The following is a 24,731-nucleotide window of genomic DNA, read 5'->3' as shown; positions in this document are numbered from 1 at the left end:
CTAAATTAACCTGTTCCAGTAATTGTCTTGCTACTGATGTCCTCTGTACAACCCAGTACTCACTGCCCTGGGTTGCAGAAGGTAAATTGCACTGGACTTACCAAATCCAAAAGCACTGGAACCACCAACACTCTGGGAAGCCTGAACACTGGTAGATGTGTAGAGCCCAGTTACCAGTAAGCCATCAAAGAAGGTACTTGTCGAAATAGTCACTGAAATGAGAGAAATAAAATATGTGTAAATATTCTGGTTAAGATATCACACACTTTCTGTGAGCAAGCTCTTGCTCTTGAATGAGATCCCACCATGCAGTCCAGTGAATCCATCTGAATTTCCCCAATATTTATGCGACTTTACTTTCAGTTGGTGCTTGAGAAGTTGCCTTTGCCAGGAGGATAAACCATGATATTCAAGAAATGCACAATGAGTTAGAAAATAACACACTGGAATATATGGCTTGTAAGCAATTGTCCAGACATTAAACTGTAGTAAAAACAATGAAATAACCAGGATTATGGTATTGTTCTTTCTGGATCTAAATAGACTGCCAAGTTACAGTTATCATGCTTATTATAGTGTTATACATTTAAGTTGCATGGGCATCTGAAACATTACAGATTGTGTGTATTTAAATAGCTCAGGAATGCATTTTTAAGAGATTCTTAAGTAATAGCAGAAAACATCCAAATAGAAACTACAAGTAACATTGGAATCTATACATTCTTTATTAGAATTGAAAATTATTGCAACATTTATTCAATTCTTGTACACACTAATTTTCATATTTTTACTTTGGTGTGTTTGACAAGGTAACCACACAAGGGAAGCCAGTTGATGTACCCTTTTTGAATTTCAGCAAAGCTTTTGATACTGTCTCTCACAGGATCCTTCTGCACAGAATGTCCAGCACATGGCTGGATGAACACATCAGTGGCTCACAGGTTGGGCACAAAGGTTACAGAGAATGGGTGACATCAGACTGGGGACCTGTCACTGGTGGGGCTCCACAGGGTTCCATCCTGTGCTCTTCCACATCTTCATAAATGGTTTGGGCACAGGACTGAAGGGATACTGAGCGAATCCGGAGACAATAAACAACCAGGAGGAGCTGTTGACTCCTTCAAAGACAGAGAGGCCCTGCAGAGAAACCCCTAAAAATCAGAGGTCTGGGCAGTCACCAACCACATGAAGATCAATAAAACAACAAAAAGCTCTCTCTACTGAAGAAGAGTCTTATGACTTGTAGCCTCTTACACTGACGATGCATCCAGACCTCGGTCATTCTGCTTCATACCTCAATCCTTTCTATTCCCTTAACTTGGAGACATCAGTGCTTGTCAGGGACTGCTGATAAACTGTGATCACTCCTAAATCACATTCTACCTCCCTGTATTTCCCTCTTTGGCTGGGGACATCATGAGCCAGTGACTGGCAGTGAAAGTGAAGGAAGGTTCACCAGGAAAGTGAAGGATAGTACTCCAAGGTCACTGTTAGGACAGTCATTGGTGATACAGATTCAACAGAGAAACTGATGGGTTCCTTAAGTCCTAAAAGTCAGTGTTTCCTCTGTGGTACACATTTGGCTTAAAATTAGTGTTTAATATTCTAAAAAATATTAAAAATGTTGAAAGTAGCTTAATTTACTTTGAGCAGAGGAGCAGTATTTACCATGTTTAGTTTATTCTTCAACTCTTTGTGTTGATCTTCTTTTCTTTGATTATTCAATACTACACTGAATAAACCCTGAATCAAACTTTTCTGCTCCCATGACTCCAAATTTCAGTGTTTTGCTATAGACACTTCCCTGAATTCAGATGCAGGTTCAGAGCCATATGTTCATTTTTAAAGAACAGGCTACTTCTGATACACGTTAAAAGAACAGCAAAGGACTCTAGATTTTTTAAAAAAATAAAAGATGTATTAAGGAGAGTAAAATAAAATCAAACAAGCAAACAATGAATTTTTTCTGCATTTGATGATGAAGTGGTGAATAAATACACGACCTTTTCTTCCCTTTATGCCTTTAAACCTACAGAGAGGAAAAACATATGTTGAAAAGTATGCCTATGTGTTATTTTTGAAGACTTGGCAAAAGAGTCAGTGAAAAGCACGGATAGAAGGGCACTGGGCCAGTACTTTGCTGCCATTTTGTTTCCCTGTAGGGAAGCATCTTATTCTTTACTGGATAGGATATAATGCAAAAGCCTACTGTGAACAGGTGACCAGTTTCTCTGTGGGAAAGAAGTGATATTTCACAATGCCTGTATTTGACTTTGGACATATTTGTGTGATTGTCAACCCCCATTTTACATAAGCATGTAATAGGTCAATTTTTATTGTTGAAAAATTTCCAACACAGTATGGCTCCCTCATTAAGCCTCTGGGAAACTGCACAAGGCCTCTAGCACATTTTTTAAAAACAGAGCACTAGGCTGTTATTACACATGTGTCACACATTTCAGAATAATTCCATAGTTCTTCAAGAGAAAAAAATTAATCATGACATTCTCAGTGATGATTTTTTTTCTACCCACTGTTGAAATACATCAAATTCCCATAAAATAAAAGAAAACACACAGTATGCCAAGTGATAACGACCAAGAACAGGAAAGCTGTGCTAATGCATAGCCCAGCAATGGGACTGTGATTTTATATAGGGGCTAGGGCTTGTTACTGTGGGGTCCTAAATTCCTCTTCCAAAAGAACAAGAAGGTTCCCTCCACCAGGCTTTGTTTGTGCCTGTACACTGGCTCACGCCATATGCAGTTGATGTCAAATATCTGCCACTAGAGAAGCAAGGACCAATGCCATGACCCACTGGGACTTTGGGAAACATCTGGAAGGACACAGAGCAGCCAGGGCTGGGCAGGCAAGGGGGGCTCTGGCACTGCCCCAGTGCTGCCCCATGGCACCCGAGGGACAACACAGCATCAGGTGCCATCTACAAGCCCAAGCAGGCACTGCTCCATCCTCCACAAGACCCTTCTCTGGGAGGAGAATTTGGTGGGTGAAGCACTGAGGAGGGATGGGTGGCTGGGCAGGGGTGTGCTGGACCCTGCACCCCTCAGAGAGAAGGTAGGAAGCCCTCAACTGCTCTGAAATAGTCCAGCAGGAGAGACTGAGAACATCTTCCCAAAAAATGCATTTTGGAACAACATACTGATCACACTGCAAATGTTAGAGGCAAAGGTGGTAACTACTTGAAGAGTTGCTCAACACTTCTATTTTCAGTTCCTGAGATATTTACCCCCCTGGACTACTTTGGTTGGTTTGTTTTTCATGGTGTCTCCCTCAGATGATTTAATTTTTTAAGGAAGAAGGAATTTCAGTCAAAACATTTCATTTCTGAGGTGAGGTTAGAGGAGAATATGTTGCCCTGGATGAAAAATTCCACTGACTTTTGCTTTCATCAATTCTTCTGCTCTGAAGCATGACAGTGTTTCTCCAAGTTTGGACAAATTATATTATATATATATATATATATACCCACATTAAAAAAAAGTCAGAGTTCACATATGCTCAACGAAGACATTTTCATTTTTAGTATCTAAATATTTCTTCAAACTCTGTCCTCACTTAGTACTCTTAGCACTCTCTGACTAATAAAAGCTCACTGAAAAAAGTCCCATGAAAAATATTTCAGTCCAGTTATACTGCTTTGTTGGAGAAGAAGGCTTTGTGAAGATATCATTTTTGATGATGTTTTGATCTGGAAAGTTTCTCACTCAGTGTTTTAAAGTAGGAAGTCATATCTGCTGGCTGGAGAGAAAGGGGAAAGAGAGTGATCTTTATCAAAAGTCTAAGCCTTCTGTGAGAAGACTCAATTCATCAAAATCCCACTTCTCGAAATGTTGAGAAATGTGCAAAATGTCACAAAGTTGTTCCAAAAGTTTGACCAATACCATCACCAATATCTTAAACTCAGGAGGACAGTAAAGTAGACCTGAGGGCAAAAGTGAACTAGGCTGGAAGAGGTGGTGACTGGAACCAGAACAGGGAATAGGGAAATTTTTGGAGAGAAAATGGGGAGCGATGGGGGTGAGGGGACCGCAGCTGGAGAAAGGAGCCAAGAGAAGGTGATGAAAAGCAGATGGGATCTGCACCCGTAGCCTGGAAATCCTAGAAAGGTTCAGTGTGAGGGACTCACATAATAACTGGGAAGAGAGACCAGGTGTAAAACCCAGCAGCAAAGTGTGGGTCAGCCTCACATGCTGGTCAGCAGCCAGGAAAGAAGTCCACTGTCTACTCTTAGTCCACCTCCTATCAAGTGAACAGTGTTTGCATGATGGATATGAAACATTCCTGTCCGCAAAACACATGAATAGGAATACATGGATTAGTGAATAACTCCAGTTTATTTTGTAAAAGCCTAGGAAATGGCTCCATGAAAAAGAAATCAGACTGGGGCTGGGAAACACCATTGAAGAATCCTCTGGTGCTGTTTTGCCCTACTCTTCTTTCTGTACAAGGACAGCAGTCACAAAATGTCTTTCTGAGAATCATGAGGCCCTCAGCTCAATTTTGCACCAAAAATCACAGGGAGTTGCTGCCTGCAGCTCCTGCACACTCAGCACATCCCAGTTGCTGTGCTCAGTGCGAGCAGGGCTGGCTTGGCAGGCACCCAGACTGGCCTCACCCTGCCCAGGCCACCATCTCTGGGAAGCTTTGGTGCTGTTTCCTTGGGAAGGGAGGGCATGCAGCAGCCTTGGCTGGAGCAGCCTTTCATTTTGCATGACAAGGTTCTCTGAGAGCCCTGGTGCTTCCCGTGGGACAAGGAACAGCAGAGCCCCTGGCAATGCCAGGAGCTGACATGTCTCGAGGAGGAAGTGGGTCGGGAAGGAGGAGGCTGGCAAAGATGCTGCTGAAATTATACCACAGGTGGAGATAGCAGCATAACAAGAAAGACCAAGTGGAGATTGAACTGTAAGTATAGTCAAATATTTATCAGAAATGAATGCTGTTCTTATAAACATAATTTTCACTGTTTTCCACTGCTGTATGCCACACATACTGCATACGATTATAGAAATCTATTAATCCATGTAAGTAATTGCATAAAATTTGCCTTACATTCTCTCAAGGGACTGATCTACTCTCCAAAAAGGCTGTATTTTGACTGATATTCAAAATACTCAAAATACAGCCAATGCATCTAAACTGTAAAAGTAGAAAAAGTGCCAGGTGGAGGGAGGGGATGATCTCAGGAGCCAGCTGCCACTGACAGGTCTTACCTATTTTGGCTGCTCTTCAGCACCAGCTGAATGCCACTAAGAGGGTTAAAAGATACAGAAATTCCACAGAATTTGCAGCTGCTGTTGATGACAATCACAGAGTACAAGAAGGAATTTATAAAGGCAAAGATCTTTGATCCTCACACACGTCTTAAGTGAGTCAAGACACGGCCACAGTGTAAAACTGCACTTCTGCATACCATAGACAAAACAGAAAATAATTCTGGTGTGTGAAATCACCACAGAGAATGGACTCCTGAAATGAGGCTTTCTTGCATCAAAGCAATGACAGGCACTTTTTAAAGCTCTTCTCAAGGTCAAAGCCAGTTCCCTATAACACTGTAATATTGCATAATCACACACCTGAGTCATGGCTGGAAACCATCCTCTTAGGAAATAAAATTATTTATACTGAAGTAATGTTTTTGGAGGGTTTTTTGGCTTCACTCCTAAAAAAATATACCAGCCTCTGCAAGTCAGGTGTGCAATGGCACTGTTCAGAGAGGGCTCTGTCCCTTCACTGTGCTGCAGCATCCTGCAAAGGAATGGAGACCAACAGCAAGGACTGTCAGTGCCACACTACATTCATAGAGTATGCTGAATTGAAAGGGACCCACCAGGATCATCAAGTCCAGCTCCTGGCTCTGCACAGCACCATGCCCAAGAGTCACATCACTCCCCAGGAGCATTGTCCCAATGCTTCTTGAGCTCTGTCAGGCTGGTGCTGTGACCATTGCCCTGGGGAGCCTGTTCAGAGCCCAGCCACCCTATGGGGGAAGAACCTTCTCCCAATGCTGAACCTAAACCTCCCCCAGCACAACTTCAGGCCATTCCCTCAGGTCCTGTCCCTGGTCACTGCAGAGCAGAGATCAGGGTCTGTCCCTCTGTTGCCCCTCGTGAGGAAAGTGTAGATTGCTGTGTCCCCCCTCAGTCTCCTCAGCATAGGGAAGATGTTCTTTGTCCCTTCCCAATTTTGTTCTCTTTTTTAGGCAATAGAACCTTTCTGCCACCCTCATGCAATGCCAAACCCAGGTGACCCATCCAGGCATGCAGTGCTCTCAGGGCACAGATAATACCAAGTCCAAATCCTTAAAATACCAGACTGCTCCTGAAATACCAACTGCAGCTTAAATTGCTAGCAAGAAGAGAATAAACCCTGCTGCCTTGTTTAAGGGCAACTGTTAAGACACCACAGTGATTATAAATCTATAAATACTCAGGTAGAGTTTTACAGGCATGTTTTCCAAAGAGTGTGCTGATAAATGTACTTGTACTAAGTGAATGGTGGAGAATACATTACCACAAGAATCCACAAAGTGTATATACTGAATTGCACTCAGAACCTAATTACTAAAAAAGAAATTTTTAAAAGACTAGTGAATTGCATGTTGACATCAAACTAATTTTTATGGCTCGCAGACATACTTTGCTTTCAAAAGAAAACAAAATCGAGAAATTCATAATTATACAGCTATTTCAAATATGAGCACCAGGCAGACATGCAAGAACAGTATGAATCACAGGTCTACACATCATTCAGCAACAAAAGCGGAAAGCCCACAGGATTCTTACTCATACTTGTTTTGATTTTCCCCAAGTAGGTGGAAGAGAGCAGAAAAAAGACATTTCAGTGTGGTTAAGTAAACAGACTTGCAGTCTTACAACTGCAAGCATTCTCACTTAGGTATTGGTTTTCTGAAGCCCACAACCAAAACACTTAATTCACAGTAAAACACCAGTGAGCTTCCCTTGAAGTTCTTGCACAGAGCAGCACCATCTCTAACCTGTGATGCCCTCACCAGTTATTCCAGTTAGCAATTACCCTCAGGTGGAGGGGAGGAAAAATGCACAAGTTTTGAACTTTGTACTAGACTGTTTAAAAGTCTTATTTGGCCTTGCTTTTTGTTACAGTATAGTTTCAGTTCTTCTGCCCCGTGCTCCATCAAATCTCTGTGTCTTTATAGCTTTTCAAATCCTTTCCTAAATTGGTAATGAGCAACAGAGAACTGAAAATAGATTGCAGATGTGTGGCAAGATGTCTGTAATGTGATATCCAGAGACATCATTTGTCATTGATGCAAAGAGTAGCCTATCAGTCTTGTGAAAGAACTATTTGCAGAGACATTACTTATATTTTTGAAAGTTCTTAACAAGACAGTGAGAATGACATCAGCAGCAATATAAAAAGTGTTTATTCTTGTATTCCTTAACTATAAGGAATTGGTCATATTTGTTTACATGGTCCAAGATGCTTCAGAGCTGCCATCTCACTAAAAGTGAAGAGTTCCATGGTTAAACCTGTGAACAGGCTTCCAATGTGAGACTCAAGAGTCTGACTTCCTATGTATCAAAATCCCAAACTTAAATACATTTCTGACCATATTCAAAGCCACCAGAAACTTGGCCACATTGAGCAGGGAGGTGCTTTATTCCAGCTGGCATCACCAAATGTGTTGGCACAGCCCAGAGACCTGACAGAGGAGAGGTAAGACTGGCTGCTGTCATAGCTGCCTGCTTATAACCAACAGATGGGCAATTAAGGCTCTAACCTGGGTAAGAGGATTCAAATCTGAATTTCCCAACAAAATATTGGTTTAAAATATTTTAAACTCCAGTGCCTGTGTGGCCCAGCCACGGTCCCTTAGCTACAGGCATTGCATTTTATGTGGGAAAAAGGGACTATCAGCTGGCACAGAGAGAGGCACATCCTCTCTTTTTTTGGGGCAGCCTTCTTAGAAGGAGAGATGGAGGTTTCAGTCAGTGGCCCAGTGAATATGTGCTACTGCTATATAAATCTCCAGAGAACATCACATCTATTTATGTCACCCCATTTAGGCTGTAAATCTCACCCTAATGTTGATGTTTAAAACAGACCAGATGAATCACACTCCAGAAATGTCTGATTCTCCTCACTGACTATAAAGGGAGCCCAGACTGTAAAGCTCAGCTGTAGATGTCAACACTGAAGATGGCTAAACTGAGATTATTCCCACCAAGAGCCATTCACACAGAGTAACTTAATTATCCAATTTCTATTAAAATGTCCAACTCTTGCCCACATCAGAGGGAACTGAGCAGGAATGAAGCATCCCAGAACCCAGAGCTCACCCGGGGGCATCAGAGACAATGACTATATTCTTTCTTGTGTTATGCCAAACATATCACTAGTGCTTAGCAACTTAGCAAGCCCTTGTAGTACCAAAACACTCCAAAGGGTATCAGCAAATGCCTGTTATTCCATTTGATATTTCACAGAGGCCTGAATAGTATTAATGGAGTTTAAGCAGTAAACACAATAACCTGAATATCAAACAAAATGTGTTTCACTAAAATGTACATCAGCTATGTCTCTAAACATTTAACCACTGAATTAAGTTGTGTGCCATAGCCAAAACAAGAAAAATCATCAAAATAGCATTTCCTGTAATGATTGGAGAGGACAGTTATTTATAGTTTTAGCTTAAGAAACACAAACCCAATCATATCATTTATTGAAATGCACCTCCAGGCAACAAATACTGTAAACATGAGAGTTATCAGCAAGACATAAAAGCCAGTAAAATGTGCTTTAACAGTATGCACATGATGGTTAGACTCAAATGATTGTGAAACCTACTTTGTCAGTGGTAGTATATGCTTTCTCTTATCCAAAGTCCCAGGAGAAGATGGGAAGGGCTGATGATCTTTCCCAAACCTCACCAGCTACATAGGGCATTAAACAATCCTGGGTACTGGTGTATGTTGGAACTGTTTTGTGTCTTTATTCAGCAATCATCATTCTCCTTTATTAAGTTTTGAAGCCAAATGCTGTCATGCTTCTATGAAAAGCATCAACATCAAATTTTTCTTAAAAACAGATTAAATGTTATTGTGATTACCTTTTTATCACTCTAAGCCTGAGACTATTGACCCCCCATTTTGAAGCCTAACCTTATTTTTCACGCCTTTCAAGTTTATGTGAGGTTGCCTGTTTGATACCCATACATGAAAATTTCATATTGTTGGCTGTGCTCTCAATAAATTATTTAGAAGGTTTGAATATTTCTGCACAGTGCAGATTTTCAGAAGAGTTTGGTAAATCCTTTTATTCTGCTGTCCTCAAAAGGCAAACAACCTCTCAATACACAATTAACAATAGCATTAAAAGAGAAAATGAAGGCTGGCTTGAAAAGAGAGTAAGTCTCATTATCTACTAGGCATTTATTATAACTCAGTAATATCTAAACATTTGCAAGATCTTTTGTCTTAATTCTAGCTAAGGAAGCACACCCTCTAAAACCAGATTCTTGAACATGTTTACCTCAGGCTAAAGTAGCACAAATCCTCTTACAGACACATGAATTATGATGAGCAGATATCATGAAATGCAGGAGTTCAAGAGATTCTGGAGAACAAGGAAGCATCTGGCTGCCCATGGCTTGGAAAGGTGCACTCTTCACTGGGTGAAAAACTGGATGGCTGAGCCCAAAGTGTGGTGGCCAGTGCAAGTGGTGCTCCCCTGGCCCAGTATTGGGACCACTCCTTTTTAATGTCCTTATCAATGACCAGGGTAAGGGGATTGAATGAAGCCACAGTCAGTTTATACTTTACAGCTTCAGGTGACAAGGAGCTCTACCATTTGTTTATATAATGTGTGAAAATGTTTTTCCTTATTTTTAAGTTCTGTTTTCTCGGAATTACTCTATTTTCAGTGTTTGCTTTATCAACAGAATTCAACATTTATAGATAACTTTCACAACTCTCAACTATCCTTTTTCCAAAATTAAGGAAACTTACTTTAGCTTCCTATTACACAGGAAGATGTTCTCTCTATCATCATCAGCTAGTTTTACTATAGTTTTTGGAAGCAGAGCCAACCAGATGCATCCATGACACAGAAATCTGTATATAATGTTGTAATGCAAACCCAGTGGTAAAAGTGATGCTAGTTGTTTCAGTCTTCACTCCTTTCCTCATAATTCCTAAGGTTCAATGTGGTGATTTTATGTTTTACTCATGCTTAGCATCAAGGTGATATATTTTGAAATTCACTTCCAATATCCTGTTCCACAAAGTCTGCATTACTTTTGCCTCTGTTCCTCACCACTACCTTCATTTTTAAGTAATACAGCATTAAATTGTACTACTTTGAGCAGCATGGTGTGTGTATATGTGTATATATGATGCTGTTACCTTCCTAATAAGCTCCCATTATCATTTTGACCACTTTTAAGTTCAGGCATCAAACCATGACAATGACACTTCTTCCTTATCAGCCACAGTCCTCCCTCCTCAGAGTGGAGTCCTTGTGTGATATAATTCAAATGAAAGCTGGCATTGTCTTATAGTTAACTCATGAACAAGAGTGAGCTATAAAATTTCTGACTCCATTTATCTTTAATATATTTGTGCTTGTCTTCATTAAACCACAGCTTAACAAGATTGCTTAATGGACTGCAGAAATAGGAGACCTTAAATAACCTGGTGCTTTGCAGTATAAATATGTTGGGCAACCAATATAGCAGCTGTCCAAGGGACACACAGGTATTTTTATAATACAAGACTTGGGATTCATCTGCCTGGGTGTAGGTATGCAGAACATCATCCTCCTCACCCAAACTGCTCATCTCAGAGTCCTTTCTGCACAACAGATGTGCCCAGCACAGTCAGCAGAGTCTGACTTGCAGCCTGTCAGACCCAAAGATTTTACCAAGTCAGGCTCTGGGAGGGTTGGCTGTAGACTCTGGGGAGAAGGGGGTAAGAGTCCACAAGTATCCTGAATAGAAGGGAGAAAATAAAAAAATGTGCATGGAAAAGTAAAGACTGAGATGCACTGAAAGTTGCTGAGAACCATGAAGAGAAGGAAGAGGCCCAAAATACATCATACTTATTATGGGAATTATTATGGGAACGGACACGAGTTCAAAAATGTGATTTAATTTTGTATGTATGATTCATGCAACAAAATAATTCTGCCTAAGTACAGTCCCTCATTTAGTTGGTGCAGAATGCTATTTAAAAAAAGCTACAGAGCCCCCATCTATAAACTGGAACAATACTACTAAATAGCCTAGAGACTGACATTTTAGGTTAAAGAATGGATCAAATGAGGATTTATATGGGAAAAATATTAAATTGGGTTAAATATATGGGTTTATATTAAATACAAAGTAATATTTGCAGTGGCAGCCCGCAGCTTGGACAGGAACACTTTTTGCTGGGTTAGGAACTGGCTGGATGGCCAGGCCCAGAGGGGGTGGTGAATGGTGCTGCATCCAGCTGGGGCCAGTCACCAGTGGTGTCCCTCAGGGCTCTGTGCTGGGACCAGTTCTGTTCAATATTTTTATTGACAACATGGATGAGGGTATTGAGCCTGTCATTAGTAAATCTACAGATGACACCAAGCTGGGAGTGTGTGTCCAGCTATTGGAAGTTAGAAGGGCTCTGCAGACAGACCTAGAATGGTTGGATGGATGTGCTGAGTCTAACAGGATGAAGTTTAATTAAAGTCCAAGTGCCAAGTCCTGCATTTTGGCCACAATAACCCCCTATAATATTATAGGCAGGGGATAGTGTGGTTGGACAGTGCCCAGGCAGAAAGGGACCTGGGGGTGCTGGTGACAGCCAGCTGGACATGAGCCAGCAGAGTGCCCTGGTGGCCAAGGGCATCCTGGCCTCTACCAGGAATAGTGTGGCCAGCAGGAGCAGGAAAACCATCCTTCCCCTGTACTCAGGGCTGGTGAGGGCACACCTCGAGTGCTGTGTCCAGTTCTGGCCCCTCAGTTTGGGAAGGACATTGAGAGCTTGAGCATCCAGAGGAGGCAACAAGGCTGGAGAGGGGCTGGGAACACAAACCCTGTGAGGAACCACTGAGGGAGCTGGGGGTGCTCAGCCTGGAGAAAAGGAGACTCAGGGGTGACCTTATCACTCTCTACACTCCCTGAAAGGTGGCTGTAGCCAGGTAGAGTTGGTCTCTTTCTCCAGGCAGCAACGGGCAGAATGAAAAGAGAGAGTCTTAAGCTGCATGAAGGGAAATATAGGCTGGATATTAGGAAAAAGTTTTTTACAGAAAGAGAGATAAAGTTCTGGAATGGTCTGCCACAGGAGGTGGTGCAGTCACCATCCTGGGATGTGTCTAAAAAAAGACTGGATGTGGCACTCAGTGCCATGGTTTAGTGCTGGGGCATGGGTTGGACTTGATTATCTTAAAGGTCTCTTCAAACCTGGTGAGTCTGTGATACTGAATTCTGGCATATGAATGGCTGGGCTGTAACAAATGTTAATGCAATCCTTTGACCATACATTGTATATTAATGCTGCAAGTTGAAATCAATAAAAAATACTGGTTTCTAAAGGTTCGAATCAGAACAACATGGAAAAGAATCTGAAAAAATAAGAAAAACATTCACTAGTCCTCTGACACATATAAACACCTAATGAAAATTGAGTTGGATGAAAATGATGTGATTAAGAAATAAAATTCCTAACGTAAGATCAATATTAAAACTCAGTGGCATCTGTTTGTCTCATCTTTATGGTTATGTGGCTAAATGGGTCAGGGGCAGAGACAGGGACAGTCAGACAATACATATGCTTATTCTTTACCATGGAATTCCTCACAGTGTGGTTTGTCAAGGCTGAGCATCCCAAGTGTCTGGCAGCTCCCTCAGGAAGGGTATGGCTCCTGGTACATCACTTCAGCAAGAGCTGTTAGCTCTTTGTGTTAGGTTTGTTAAAATGGTCAAATACTGAACAAGAAAGAGAGGGCTGGAACACCAGCACAGTGGAAGGTTGTGATTATGAAATATTTGATAGGACTCTGGGGGAAAATCCTCAAAGTGGATTTTTCTCTCTATTTTGCTTGGGCTAAGGGTTGGATCTGAAGATAAAAACAGGCTCCTTCTACACTCCTGTTTCTAGACAGGTAACATATACTTTACCACCCCTAAATGTTCACAAAAAAGTCTGAGTCCAACATTCTGATTAGGCAACCAGCCAAACCATGCACACACCAAAACATACAGTCAGCACAGTGACTTGTGTTGAACTTGTCATTATCGGTTAGTTGCTTGCTAAATACTTTATAAATGCAGCAATTTCCCAAGTGGTCACTTTCTGTTCTTAAAAAAATAAATAAATAAATAAAGAGGAACAGCATGGTTCTTGTCCCTGGTGTGCCTAACTATCCCAGATAACACCAGTACAAATCCCCCAGCAAATAAGGGATTTTTAACAAATCACTTCATGTCCTCTTTCCATACTGAAATTCCTTCTGCTCTGCACATCCCAGTGAAAGCTATAAGTATTCACAGCCATGTCCCTGCTATGACTCATATCTTGTTAGAACAAAAAGAGGCACTTGGCTCTCTGGAAAATAAATCCCACAGCCGCCTGCCTTGGACTGCTGCAAGCCTGCAGCTCCCTGGCTTGTGCACTGCTGTGTCACAGAGGTCATCACGTCCCACAGGAGACAATTACTAAGAAGTACCTCTAGAATAGGTGAGGTTCTGCATATTATTATAGGAGAGGGAAAGGGTAAAATGGTAAATATATTTATAAAGGCTCAAAAAGCACAGTTACTCGGTGGGAAAGTCAGTCACCTGGCAAGCTAAGCTGTGCAAATAGCACAGCCACTCTCTAGACAAGAGATTATTAGCAATAGGAAGAACTAAACTAATTGCCAGAATAACTTGTATTGGTGTCCTCAGCAAGAAGCCAAACTAGCCAAGAAGCATGATAACTAGCACATCTCTGTCAGAAAAAAAAAAAACAAATGAAGACTTTTTTATCTTCCTAGCATTTCTTCATCAGTTTGTCAATGAAAATTTTAAAAGTGAAACAAAGAAACTAAACAGCCCCCCTGGAAAAACTGCCAACAAACCAAATTAAGAAAGCAAGTGATTAAGTAAATCAAGTCTATTTGATCCAAACACCACTGACTGGACAAGGCAAAATATATCACTGGGAACACAGTTAAACCCATAGAGATCTGCTGGTCATTCTGTCTCCTGTTCTGTGGCATGTCTTTACATCAGTGAATGAAGAGTGTCACCAGATAAGCCCCCAGTAACAGCAGACACCTACAATAACATAGGCCATTAATGCAAATGTACCAGCTGGTCAACATCTTACCTAAAGGGTGAAGTTCTTCTTTCAGCCCCCTGTTCCAGTGCCAGATTGGACAGACCTCTATCAGATTCCTCTCAGGAGTTACTAAGGTCTGGGCAAAAGTGACACCAGTATGTTGTGATGGGTATAAATCCCAACATCCTTTCCCACAGAGTAACTAGGAGGAGAAAATACTCCAGGTATTTGCACCAGCAGATATCTACACTTGCAAAAAAAAAAAAAAAAAAATTCTGAGCAACCATTGAAAAGAAACATGTGCCTAAATATGGAAGAGGAACATTTAGCATTCTGTTCCAGCTCCTGGCTCAACAAGTAACACCACTGTCAACCTGCAATGCTTGAACTTGGACTCTGAGAAGTCAAACATGTTGAGAAAAAAAATAGCAGAAGTCTCTGGTTCACCCTCAATGTCTCCCTCTAACTCAGTAATTAAAGCACAGAGGAATGGCCAGACATTAATAAAAGTATCCATGCCACTTCATACAGATCTATTGCTATGAAGAAATTAGGCATAAATAAATATAAGTAGCATGCTTCTGGGGAACCATATATTCATAAATATATTCAATATTGTCTTCCACTTCTGTCTTAAATCCCACAGTTGATTCAAAGAATGACTCTGACATCTGTCTAACCCCCTCAGTGTTGCACACAGAACGAGTAGGAAGAATCAGATAAGCAGAGTACAGAAAGATGGATCTGGATATCAGATATATGGGGTCTGTGCATCAGCTGGAATACACTGTACACTGAACTTTCAAAACACAGAATAGGCAGCAGTCAGCAAGCATGAAGTGAAGTACATTTAAAAATCCACACAATAAAGAGTGTTTTAGAAATCCACCTCTGTACACTTTTCAGCACTTTAGTTCAGAGGCAAATGAATTCTCCCACCCAAAAACTTAAGAAACTTGGAATTTGCAATTTTGCTAAATAAGTCTCCTCAATAAATAATAGAAATAGTGCAGTGCCAATAGTATTTAAACATTTATTTTTACTTTGAATATGAAAAGAGGGAATTATGATCAGCTTTGAGGAGGCTTACAAATTCATAAATGATACATATTTTTATTATGCCATTTTCAATGAAAACCAAATACTTTGATCTTCTCCAGTATCATTTCAGTTTGGAATTGAATATTTCAGTTCATTTTGTTAAACTGAACTGGAAAAAAAACCCCTATTTTGATCTAAATCAAGATCTAAATGTCCTTTCCAAACACTTTGTGCTAGGTGGTCCCTCCATCTCAGGGAGGCACTTCACTATGCTCCAACTTTTACAATCTAGTTAAAACATCCAACCTTCCAATAGAGTAAAGGCAGTAAGATCCTAATCACAGAGTTGATGATACTACATACCAAAAAAATACAACTTAATCTTGAGGTGACAAAGAAAAATGTGAATTTCATATTCAATTCAATGAACATGAAAGCAAAAGTACAAAAACAAAAATTTAATTTGAGTCAGACTCCTCTTTTCCAATTTCCCCAAATTTTAAAAAGTCAAACCTTACTTTCCAGGTAAGGTCTTCATTCTGCAAAAGCTGTGTTTTCTATTATAAATCATTCCTGCTGGAACAGCTCTTATTCCATTTCCTAGAGAGCAAAGGGGCATTTGCCTCTACTTGGAAGCATTGCAATGCCTTCTTAGAACTTTTTTTTTCTCTTTCACATCTGACATATTTTTCGTTATTGCTAACCCTAAAATAAACATGACTAAACACAGTTTTCCTGTGAGCTCACATACAAAAGCAGTTTGGGCAATGTATTCATTTTTCTGCTTATATTATCCTGTCAAAAACAGAGAACTTGGCAGTTCCTCAAGTCTTGAAGAACAAAGTCAAAAAGAAACCAAGCTATCATTGGGCAGCCTCTCTGAGCACACCAGTGTAGAGCTACAGAACTTGTCTCAGATCTCAAAACAAGATCTACCTTGAAAATCCCTCAGAAAAAAAGGTCATATTATAGATATTATATCATTTATGCTGGTTTTAGACTTCCAGTTTCTCACTCAAGGACAATTTCCATGTCCCACATCTTTGTAATGAGACAGTGTGTGCTACCTCCTGTCCTTTGCATTCCCACAGGTCTCCAAGGACAAGGAGAAATCTGTGCTACAGAGATATATTACATCCAACTACCTCAGAAAGGCAGACAGCAAAAAATCCAAACCATTTAAGTCAAGAAAACACTCTTGGAATAGATATTTTTGGATGCACAACAGGGTGTTAACCTGTACCATTGTTGAGCTCATCCTCTTCTCTGTTAAACTTCAAGTTTGCTTTTTGCAGGAACCAGAATTCTGCTTCATACTGTGGAGAAGCACTTTTCAAAAGGGAAAAGCACTGCATCAAAGCAAGATTTCTACCTTGGACAACAGCAAATTGCTTGGCAGTCCTTTTATTATATTCAAGGCATTCTCATGCAGCTGGGCCTCATTACAAGCAATGGTGCTTCAGCCATTAACTTCAGAGAGATGAGGATAAAGCACTAAATGCAGTGAAGATAATTTAAAGCATGTTAAGCAAGGAAATGAACTAGTGTGGAGCTCTGCTAATGCTGTATGCTAAGCATGCTTCCTGGGGAGAGCTGCAAAACCATATCCACTCTGGGACAGGAGCTCCTACAGAGTTTTTGTTTCCCTTCCCGCCCAGTGGGGCTCTGCCCTGGTGGGGGCCTTGCAGTGCCACAGCAGAATGAACAGCTAAAAGATGAGGTCCATCCCTTCCTCCTCATTCTAGCAATTCCAGGGCAGGAAATACTCCCAGGCAGAGTGCTGTTGCAGTACAGTTTTGGGGAACAAAAAATTTGTCTGTATAGGATTTGCTGATTTGTTTGTTGAGAGTTTTAACAGCATTAGTGTTGTAAATTAATGAAGATAAATGACACTGGCGTTTGGGCATAAGACCAGGCTTGGAGCTAAGTCTCAAACAGATCTATAGGCTTCCATACACATCCCTATGTTTCATAGACCACCATTAAACACATGAGGCTGTCTCACCACTGCATTGAGTGTTTTGATCAGTTTGTGGTTCAGCAGCCACATGCCAACACGCCAGTCAGACCAGCCCTTCTCCCCCAGAGATACTGACACTCATTCTTCAGCTCTTTAGTGTAATTTGTTCACTGTGAACCAATACAGCTACAACCTGGTCCAAGTTTAACCTCAAACTAGATCCAGCACTTGCATAGACTCAATACTCCCCCCAGATATTTCTGCTTTTCTAAGGAAATGCATAAATATTACAAAGACAAAATTTCAGCTTTCATCCTACAGAGGTTGTACAAATTTTAACTGAACCATATTTTTTGAAAGGTACACTTAAAAAGAACTTTAACAGCTGCTCTCAGACTTTAGGTGATTAATTTTGAAGTAGGTTCTATAAAAGAATGAACAATAACAGCCAAAGGTTGAGGCATTAATATTAACCTGTAATAAAAGGAATGATGTTTAAACCATTCCTAGAAATAAAAGATGAGTACCTGGTCCTAGAGTGCTGGAAGAAGCACATAGCTTAAATTATATCCAATCAGGCAAAATACAGATATTAAACATTTATGAGCAGCTCTGATATATTCTGAATTAATCAGTTCTGCACATTTAAATGTTTTAATATTTAATGCTGCTACCTCAACAGTCCTGAAGAAATATTAAACTTTTGTATAGTCCTTTGTAAGGGATAGCAAGAGATTTTACTGCACATAAAATCTGAATTGTGGCTGAAGGTTTTGTGCTGTGTTTTGTGGATAACCACGATTACAATGTGCTGAACTACAACTGAAATTCTGAACATTTTTACCACAGATGAAACAGAAATAAGGGCAGTAATAACACAAGTAACAATTATTAAGCCAGGGGTAAGTACATGTCCAATCTGATTAAGTCTCCTAGGCATGATGGATTACTCATGAAGGCTTACTAATATCATGCTTTCATGAAATCTCTCAGATGAGTGTAAATGGCATGCTAAAGGCATTTTAGACATTGCAGAATATTAATGTTAGTGTGTTAGTAAAGTAAATCTTCTACAAAACACCAGCTGTGGTAAGCAAAAAATATACATAGATAGAGATACTTAGCTGCCCACAAATTCCCTCACTGTAAAAAGCAAGCACTCTAAAATATTTTCTGGTGTTGCCAAAAATGGTAAATTTAAATACAAGAACTGTATAATAATTTATGAGTAATTTTATAACACAGTGTTTAAAAGCATATTAAAGTTGAAAATGAGAACATGAAAAACTTCTTTAGAAGAGAGTGAGTCACATATGATGCTGATTCCATTATTAAAAAGCTTGCTTTGATTGTAAACATTTCTGAGATTCTGTGCTTTATCACCTCTAAGTAAAAAAATACTTTGAAAATTCCTAGATAAAACACTATGACAAAAAACTACAAAGCTGTTGAGGTTTGATGGAAATTGTAAGAGGACAACAAATGGCATAAAGCCTCCATTATGAACATGTGCTCATTTCCATATACTTTGAGAGTCTGGAGTTTAGACTCTGCAACACCTGAACTCCTGCCCATCTCTTTGCCCCTAGTAATTCAGGGTAAATTCAATAAATTGCTCTCATTATGCATGGTTTTGCCTGAATTTTCATTGCAGACCACAAAACTGAATTTACCAGTGGTATTAAGTTTATAGCAGGGCAATTTCAAAGAGAACCATAGCAATTATAATTGAAGAGATAGCACATAAAAATCAGCATTTGTAGGTTGTTAGCCAAGACATAGCCTGGCTCTCGTGTGAGTTATTTTTGAAAACAACAAATTCGAAAAAACCTCCCTATCACTGAAGGGGTATTGGGGCCAGACAAAGGTGATACAGAGACTCTATCATCAGAAGGCATGAAAAAGCACTTTATTATTAGAAATTCACACTTCTTATAGAAGTAATGGTGGACCTGAGACTTGATTGGCCTTTAGGGATCTTTTCTCACCTATTGGTCAAGAAGGGACAACTCCTCCTTGTAAACTTCTTTGGCAAACAGAGATTGCCTGCCAGATGCAGAGATTGAGGTAATAATTTTTTTAATTCTTTCTCTGAGCTTTCTCACAGCTTCCCAGGAGAAGCCTGGGAGAGCTATGTCTCTCTCTGTTCAGAGGATGTGTGATTGCCACACCTCCCCCCAAAAAACAACAAAAAAACCCCAAAAATACAAACAAACAAAACAAACAAACAAAAAACCCCAAAAAACAGGACAAGGTCTCAAACCTTTCTTTTCCATTTATTTTTGAGCAAACATAAGCCTCATCATTTAACACCATTACCTTCCTAGCAACCAAATCTGCCACAAATGCTCACACATAGCAAAAGGAGCAGAGATGCTCCAGTTCAGTCCTTGCACCACTCTGTGGTCCTGCTAACCCACACTCGTTCCCAGAGACCTCAAACAACCAAAACTTCCGCATGCTCAAAGCCTTGCCCCAGAGATCATCCTTGGCTGATTTCACAAAATTGCAGGAAGTGAACTCCAGAACTGGCAGTAGTTCTGTCCTCTGGTGAGATGCTCATAAGTAGCAGCCAGAGTCTTTTACATAACCTCTTTAACCAAAAGTGGACCCTTCATACCCAGCGCTGAGCATCATTGTCCAAGAGCAAACATAGACACATGAAACTATCACAGGTAATTTCTTTACAAAGAGTCATGTTTGTATGAAAAACAGAGAGGAAGATATGGGGAAGTTAAGAGAAAAGGCATGAAAGGAACTGTAAGGACACAATGTCACAGCTGTGAGACCAAAACCCTCACTCAGCTGATCTGAAGGCCAAAATGTGATGGACAACAAGACTCTCACGTTGCTGAAGGAAATTACCCAGAGATCATCTCATGTCCCAGTACATTAAAGGAAACATGACTTCTTTAGAATAAAGAGGAGATAATCAAAGAAAAAATGGGAGTTACCAATTTCTTTTCTTACTGCAAGTGATTCATATGATCCTGAGAAATCTCAGTTGGATCTACTATCAATGGAGAGGCATTACAACCATTGAATCAAAAAGGTGCAAGTAATGGACAAGTCACAAGACATGCAAGTGACCCTTGACAAAGAGTTCAGAAAGAGTTTAAAACCAAATAAAAATGATGAACAAAAGCTGGCATTATATAATTTCTAGAAACTTTCAAATTTTGCCCAAAAGGTCAGGGAGTCCTTTGCAGATAGATGGGGTTCTTACTGAGACAGCCATGGCAGACTTGAGGAATTTTTGGGTCAGAATTAATTAACCAGCCTGACCTGACTGCACAGACTAAGTTTCTCCCAAAAACAGGAGAGGGGAAAATTTGGACTAATTTGAAAGATGCTAAGAAAGAGAAATTCTAACACAGGCCTGAACAAATGAGCAATCACATTGGGAAAGAGATTAAAGAATTACAAAAAAAAAAGCCCAAATTACTATAGAACAGCACAAGTGAACTTGGACTTGCAGAACAATATCAAAGAAAGGAAGTTTTCCAGTACACAACATAGACTACAAATGAAAGGGGAGTGGATACTGGTTTGGACATCACTATTTTTTCAGTAGATGAAGGAAAAAAGCTAAGGGGTGAGCCTGTAAGTGGCTGTGTATGTTGCTGACAAGGCTGGGGAGATAACTTGCCCCTTGAAATGTAACAAAACAGGTTTTGATGGAAAGTGATGGAAATTTGAGAAAGCAATTCAGACAATTAAGGAATTACAAAATCTGCTGCCTTCTTCCGATTTAAGAGTGGCAAAACCCCCACCAAACCCTTATAAGATAACAGCGTTTTAATATATTAAAAATTAAGTGCATTGAGATTAGCTTCTCAAGATCCTGGCCACTGCCAGGGGTGCTCTCGTGCCCCCCTGTGCAGAAATGCAAAGGCAACAAGAAAGGACAAAGAGCCACTCACATCCCTCCAGAGGCCCCAGATCTCAGGGGAATCTTAGCTGCTAAAATTTCAGTGCATTTGAGACAGCAGTCCATCCATTTGCAAACTGTTTCTAAAAAGCTACAGATAATAAAGATAATAATGAAAGTAAAGATGGGAAGTGTGGTTGTAAAGGTCAAATGTGAGATGTCTGTAATGTTAGTGTGGAAAAGCTGAAAGGACAAAGGAGAGTCTCAGCTCAGTGATTTTACATTTAAGCAAGGAGCAGCAAATTCTTCTTTGTAAGCATTAGGATTCCCTCTCCAAACCAACAATTATAAATAAGAAATTATACTGCAATGGATCACACCACATGGATAAGCAGTAGAGAAGTATGGAGAATCTGCTTTCTGTGAGGTGCAGAGAGCTAAGCAGAGATATTTTATTACCTTTTATCACGGGTAAGCACTATAGATGCTACAGCAAGTTCATTGTGCTCTTCCCAAACTGACCTGAGGAGTGGTAAGCAGCCAGCAGAGGCAGATCCAGGTGGCAATGAGAGCACAGCTTTATCAAATGCACTAATCCTCACCAATTCACATGGGTGGATGTTGCTTTTTGTGAGGGGTGAAATGAGCAGTCTTCCCTGGCCTGATTGCTGTATCTAGAGGATATCTTAAGGCAGGGATTGGCAGAAATTAAATGAGAATGGAAAGTGACTAATGTGACTTATACATATATAGAAGACAAATATTGACATTAATACAAAATACATAGCACAGCAGAGGCAGACATAAGCTATTCCAGTGATTTATGCATAACTAAGTCTCTTGCTTGCAAAACAAATTCCTTCAAACTTGCCAGAGATCTCATCATAAAGTGAAGGAAACCTGCAGGACGCAGCAGGCAGTCTCTGAGTTACACACATGCAGAACCCCAAAAGTTTAAACTATTGTTCTGAAACCTGATTTTTTGTTCTTTTTTTTTAAAGTGGAAATTTTTTCAAATTGGCCAGTAATTAGAAATAGCAATACATATATCTGCCAAACATTTGTGCACCATTTTAATGAAAGAAAACCTTAAATAAACATTGATGCAAAAGGTAAGGTTGTTGGAAAGTTTTAAGCAAATGTAACAACACATTTGAAATGAAAATGTCTTCAAGTTACAGCTAGAGCATCATGTAGATCCTTCTCTGCTATGGTGGGGCTAGAAATAATACCAGTAGCAAAATTGTAAAACATATAGGGATGGCAGGTGCTGCAGTTCATTGTTATGCTAAAAAACTCCTAACAATCGGCTGTAGCAATTGCAGCTGTCTTTCTTTTACCAGTGTATAATGATTATCCATCTGATTAGCAAATGTAACCACCTGCAGTTAACTGGTTTACTGGTATAACTACTTGCAAGGATGAAATGTCTTTCAAAATCAGGCAAGTTACTGCTAAAACTAAACTGCCCTGTCAAAGTTTCATACTGAAAGAGTATTTCAAGTGGTTGTGGAATTATCTGCACTTTGGTACAAGTGCTTAGAAAATGGTTTTTAGAAGATGTGAAAAGTGCCCTAAAAACAGCTCCCACAGATTTTAAAACACCAGGTAGCTCAGACACTATTCTATGAAGGAAAACTATTACAACCACATTTTTATTACTAGATATATCCATGCCACTAAAGGCACCCAGGAACCTCAGTGAACACATTTAAATATATACAGCCATTAAATGTGGTCAAGTTCCCATCCTCTCTCTCCTCCTGCCTCAATGGTTGTAATCTTGCTTCTTACATGAAAAAGCTGCTCCTCCTCAGTGCTCTTCATCTGGGCCTGTAAAACTACACAGCCACTTGCCCAGGCCCATTTGACAGCTGAGTAAAATATTGTTATTTCTTTTTATTAGTCATCATAGTAAAGGATGAGGAGGGTAGATTTTCTATCTGCACCCTCAATTTTTCATGGCAATTTGATTGGGGTGACCTTGCTCTTCCATTTAATCTCACCAGGCAACAAAATACTTTAAAATATACACAAATTATATCAGTGTCTCCCTGTGAGATACACAAGTAAAACTATCACACTTTTGGACACAAATTTTCATTAATGTCTTTAATGTCTCTTTCTGTATTATTGGCTTCAAGGTAATTTGTAGATAACACAAATCTTCCTCTTTTCTTGTCCCACCTTTGCTTTCTGTGTGTTCCATCAGAACAGACTCACTTTGAAACCTGCAATTCTATTTACCTACCTTTGTAGCTTCCTTTTAAATCTGAACATGAGTTTTTTTCACTCCTTTTCTGGTTTCTCTCATTTAAGAGAAAGCAGTCCAGCAAGGAACATTTGGGTAAGCCTCATTTCCATATGGAAAACAGCATAACAGAATCACAAATGTGTTTCCCCAACATGTCTCTCACTAACTGTTGATCTCACCAGCTGATTGCAGCTAAACACAACCAAAAGGTAAACATCTGGAAACTACTGCTTCTCTAAATCCTCCAAAAAAATCAGTACCCTGAGAAGGGTACCTCTTCATTCCCCCCTCCCTCTTTGGTCACTCCAGGGCACCAAGTCCTTGAGCATCCATATAGAAATATCTAAAAATCTGAATTTTGCAAAGATTTGAGCACCAGGATTCCCATTAAATTCATCTGCATTCATATGTGCTGGAAACCCTTGAATACCTCATCAGCACATGCAATAGGTATTTAGAATCCACATCAAGCCTGACATCTTGGAAACTGAGAGCAGCCCCTGTAGGGACAGAGGAGGAAGCTGAACCACAGCTTTGAGCAAGGTTAAAGCAGAAAAGGATCACTAAGGACAGTAGTGCTCAGCACTATGCAAGCACTGAGCAAAACAGCTCTCTGTCCCTAACCAATCACCTCCATGGCTGGCCTGCTCTCTTTGTCACCTTTGACATTTTATGTGCTTTTTCTAGCTCATTTTTTCTCAACAGTTGCAAAATGCCTTTTGAAATCTAATGTGCAACAAATATAATAATGTGTATGTTCATTTCAACAACTGGAGATACATTCAAAGAATGATTTTATCAATGCAAATTTGCAATTCAGAACATAATTGTAAAAATAAGAAAATATGTCTTAAACACTAAATTGCCTGCAGACCATGGACAAATATACATGTAATCATCCAACAATGATTCATAGTGAAATGCTATTAAAAAAATCCTGTAATTTTGATGGTTCACATTCTCTGGAATTCTGTTCATGTGTAAACCTTACTGCTCTCATCAAATCTGCATGCTTACTTGTATAAACCATCCTTGCAAAGCCAGGTTGCAAATCTGCTAAGAAACTGAAATTTTGCAAAGAGGGAATTTGAAAATTTTTACTTAGGAATTTTTGGGGGTTCTTTAAAGGAGAACAAGAAGTTGATACTTTAAGCATCTGATCTTCTCAGCACCTTGTCCTCTCACTGAACCAACACAGTTCTCTTTTCCTATTTTCTCTTCCTGATCAAACACTTTTCCTGCCCTCCAAGAAGAGGCAGCCTTGGGGAGCCCTGTGCCCCCAGGGCCCAGCTGGGATGCCAGGATGTGTTA

General features: G+C 40.0%; 1 protein-coding gene across 2 annotated transcripts in view; it reads right to left on the bottom strand.

The window, feature by feature from the left end:
* RELN (reelin) overlaps positions 1-24,731 on the bottom strand; it is a 284,556-nt gene that overhangs the window by 237,914 nt on the left and 21,911 nt on the right. For both annotated transcript variants that reach the window (XM_077179117.1, XM_054631807.2), the window contains exon 2: positions 102-212. In XM_077179117.1, the coding sequence (XP_077035232.1) occupies positions 102-212 (111 nt within the window). The remainder of the gene's footprint in view (positions 1-101; positions 213-24,731) is intronic.

The sequence above is a fragment of the Agelaius phoeniceus genome, chromosome 5 (assembly GCF_051311805.1).
Source record: "Agelaius phoeniceus isolate bAgePho1 chromosome 5, bAgePho1.hap1, whole genome shotgun sequence".
In the NCBI taxonomy this organism is placed as follows: domain Eukaryota; kingdom Metazoa; phylum Chordata; class Aves; order Passeriformes; family Icteridae; genus Agelaius; species Agelaius phoeniceus.
Note: the sequence above shows the minus strand (reverse complement) of the source record. Positions and strands in the feature narration are given on the sequence as shown.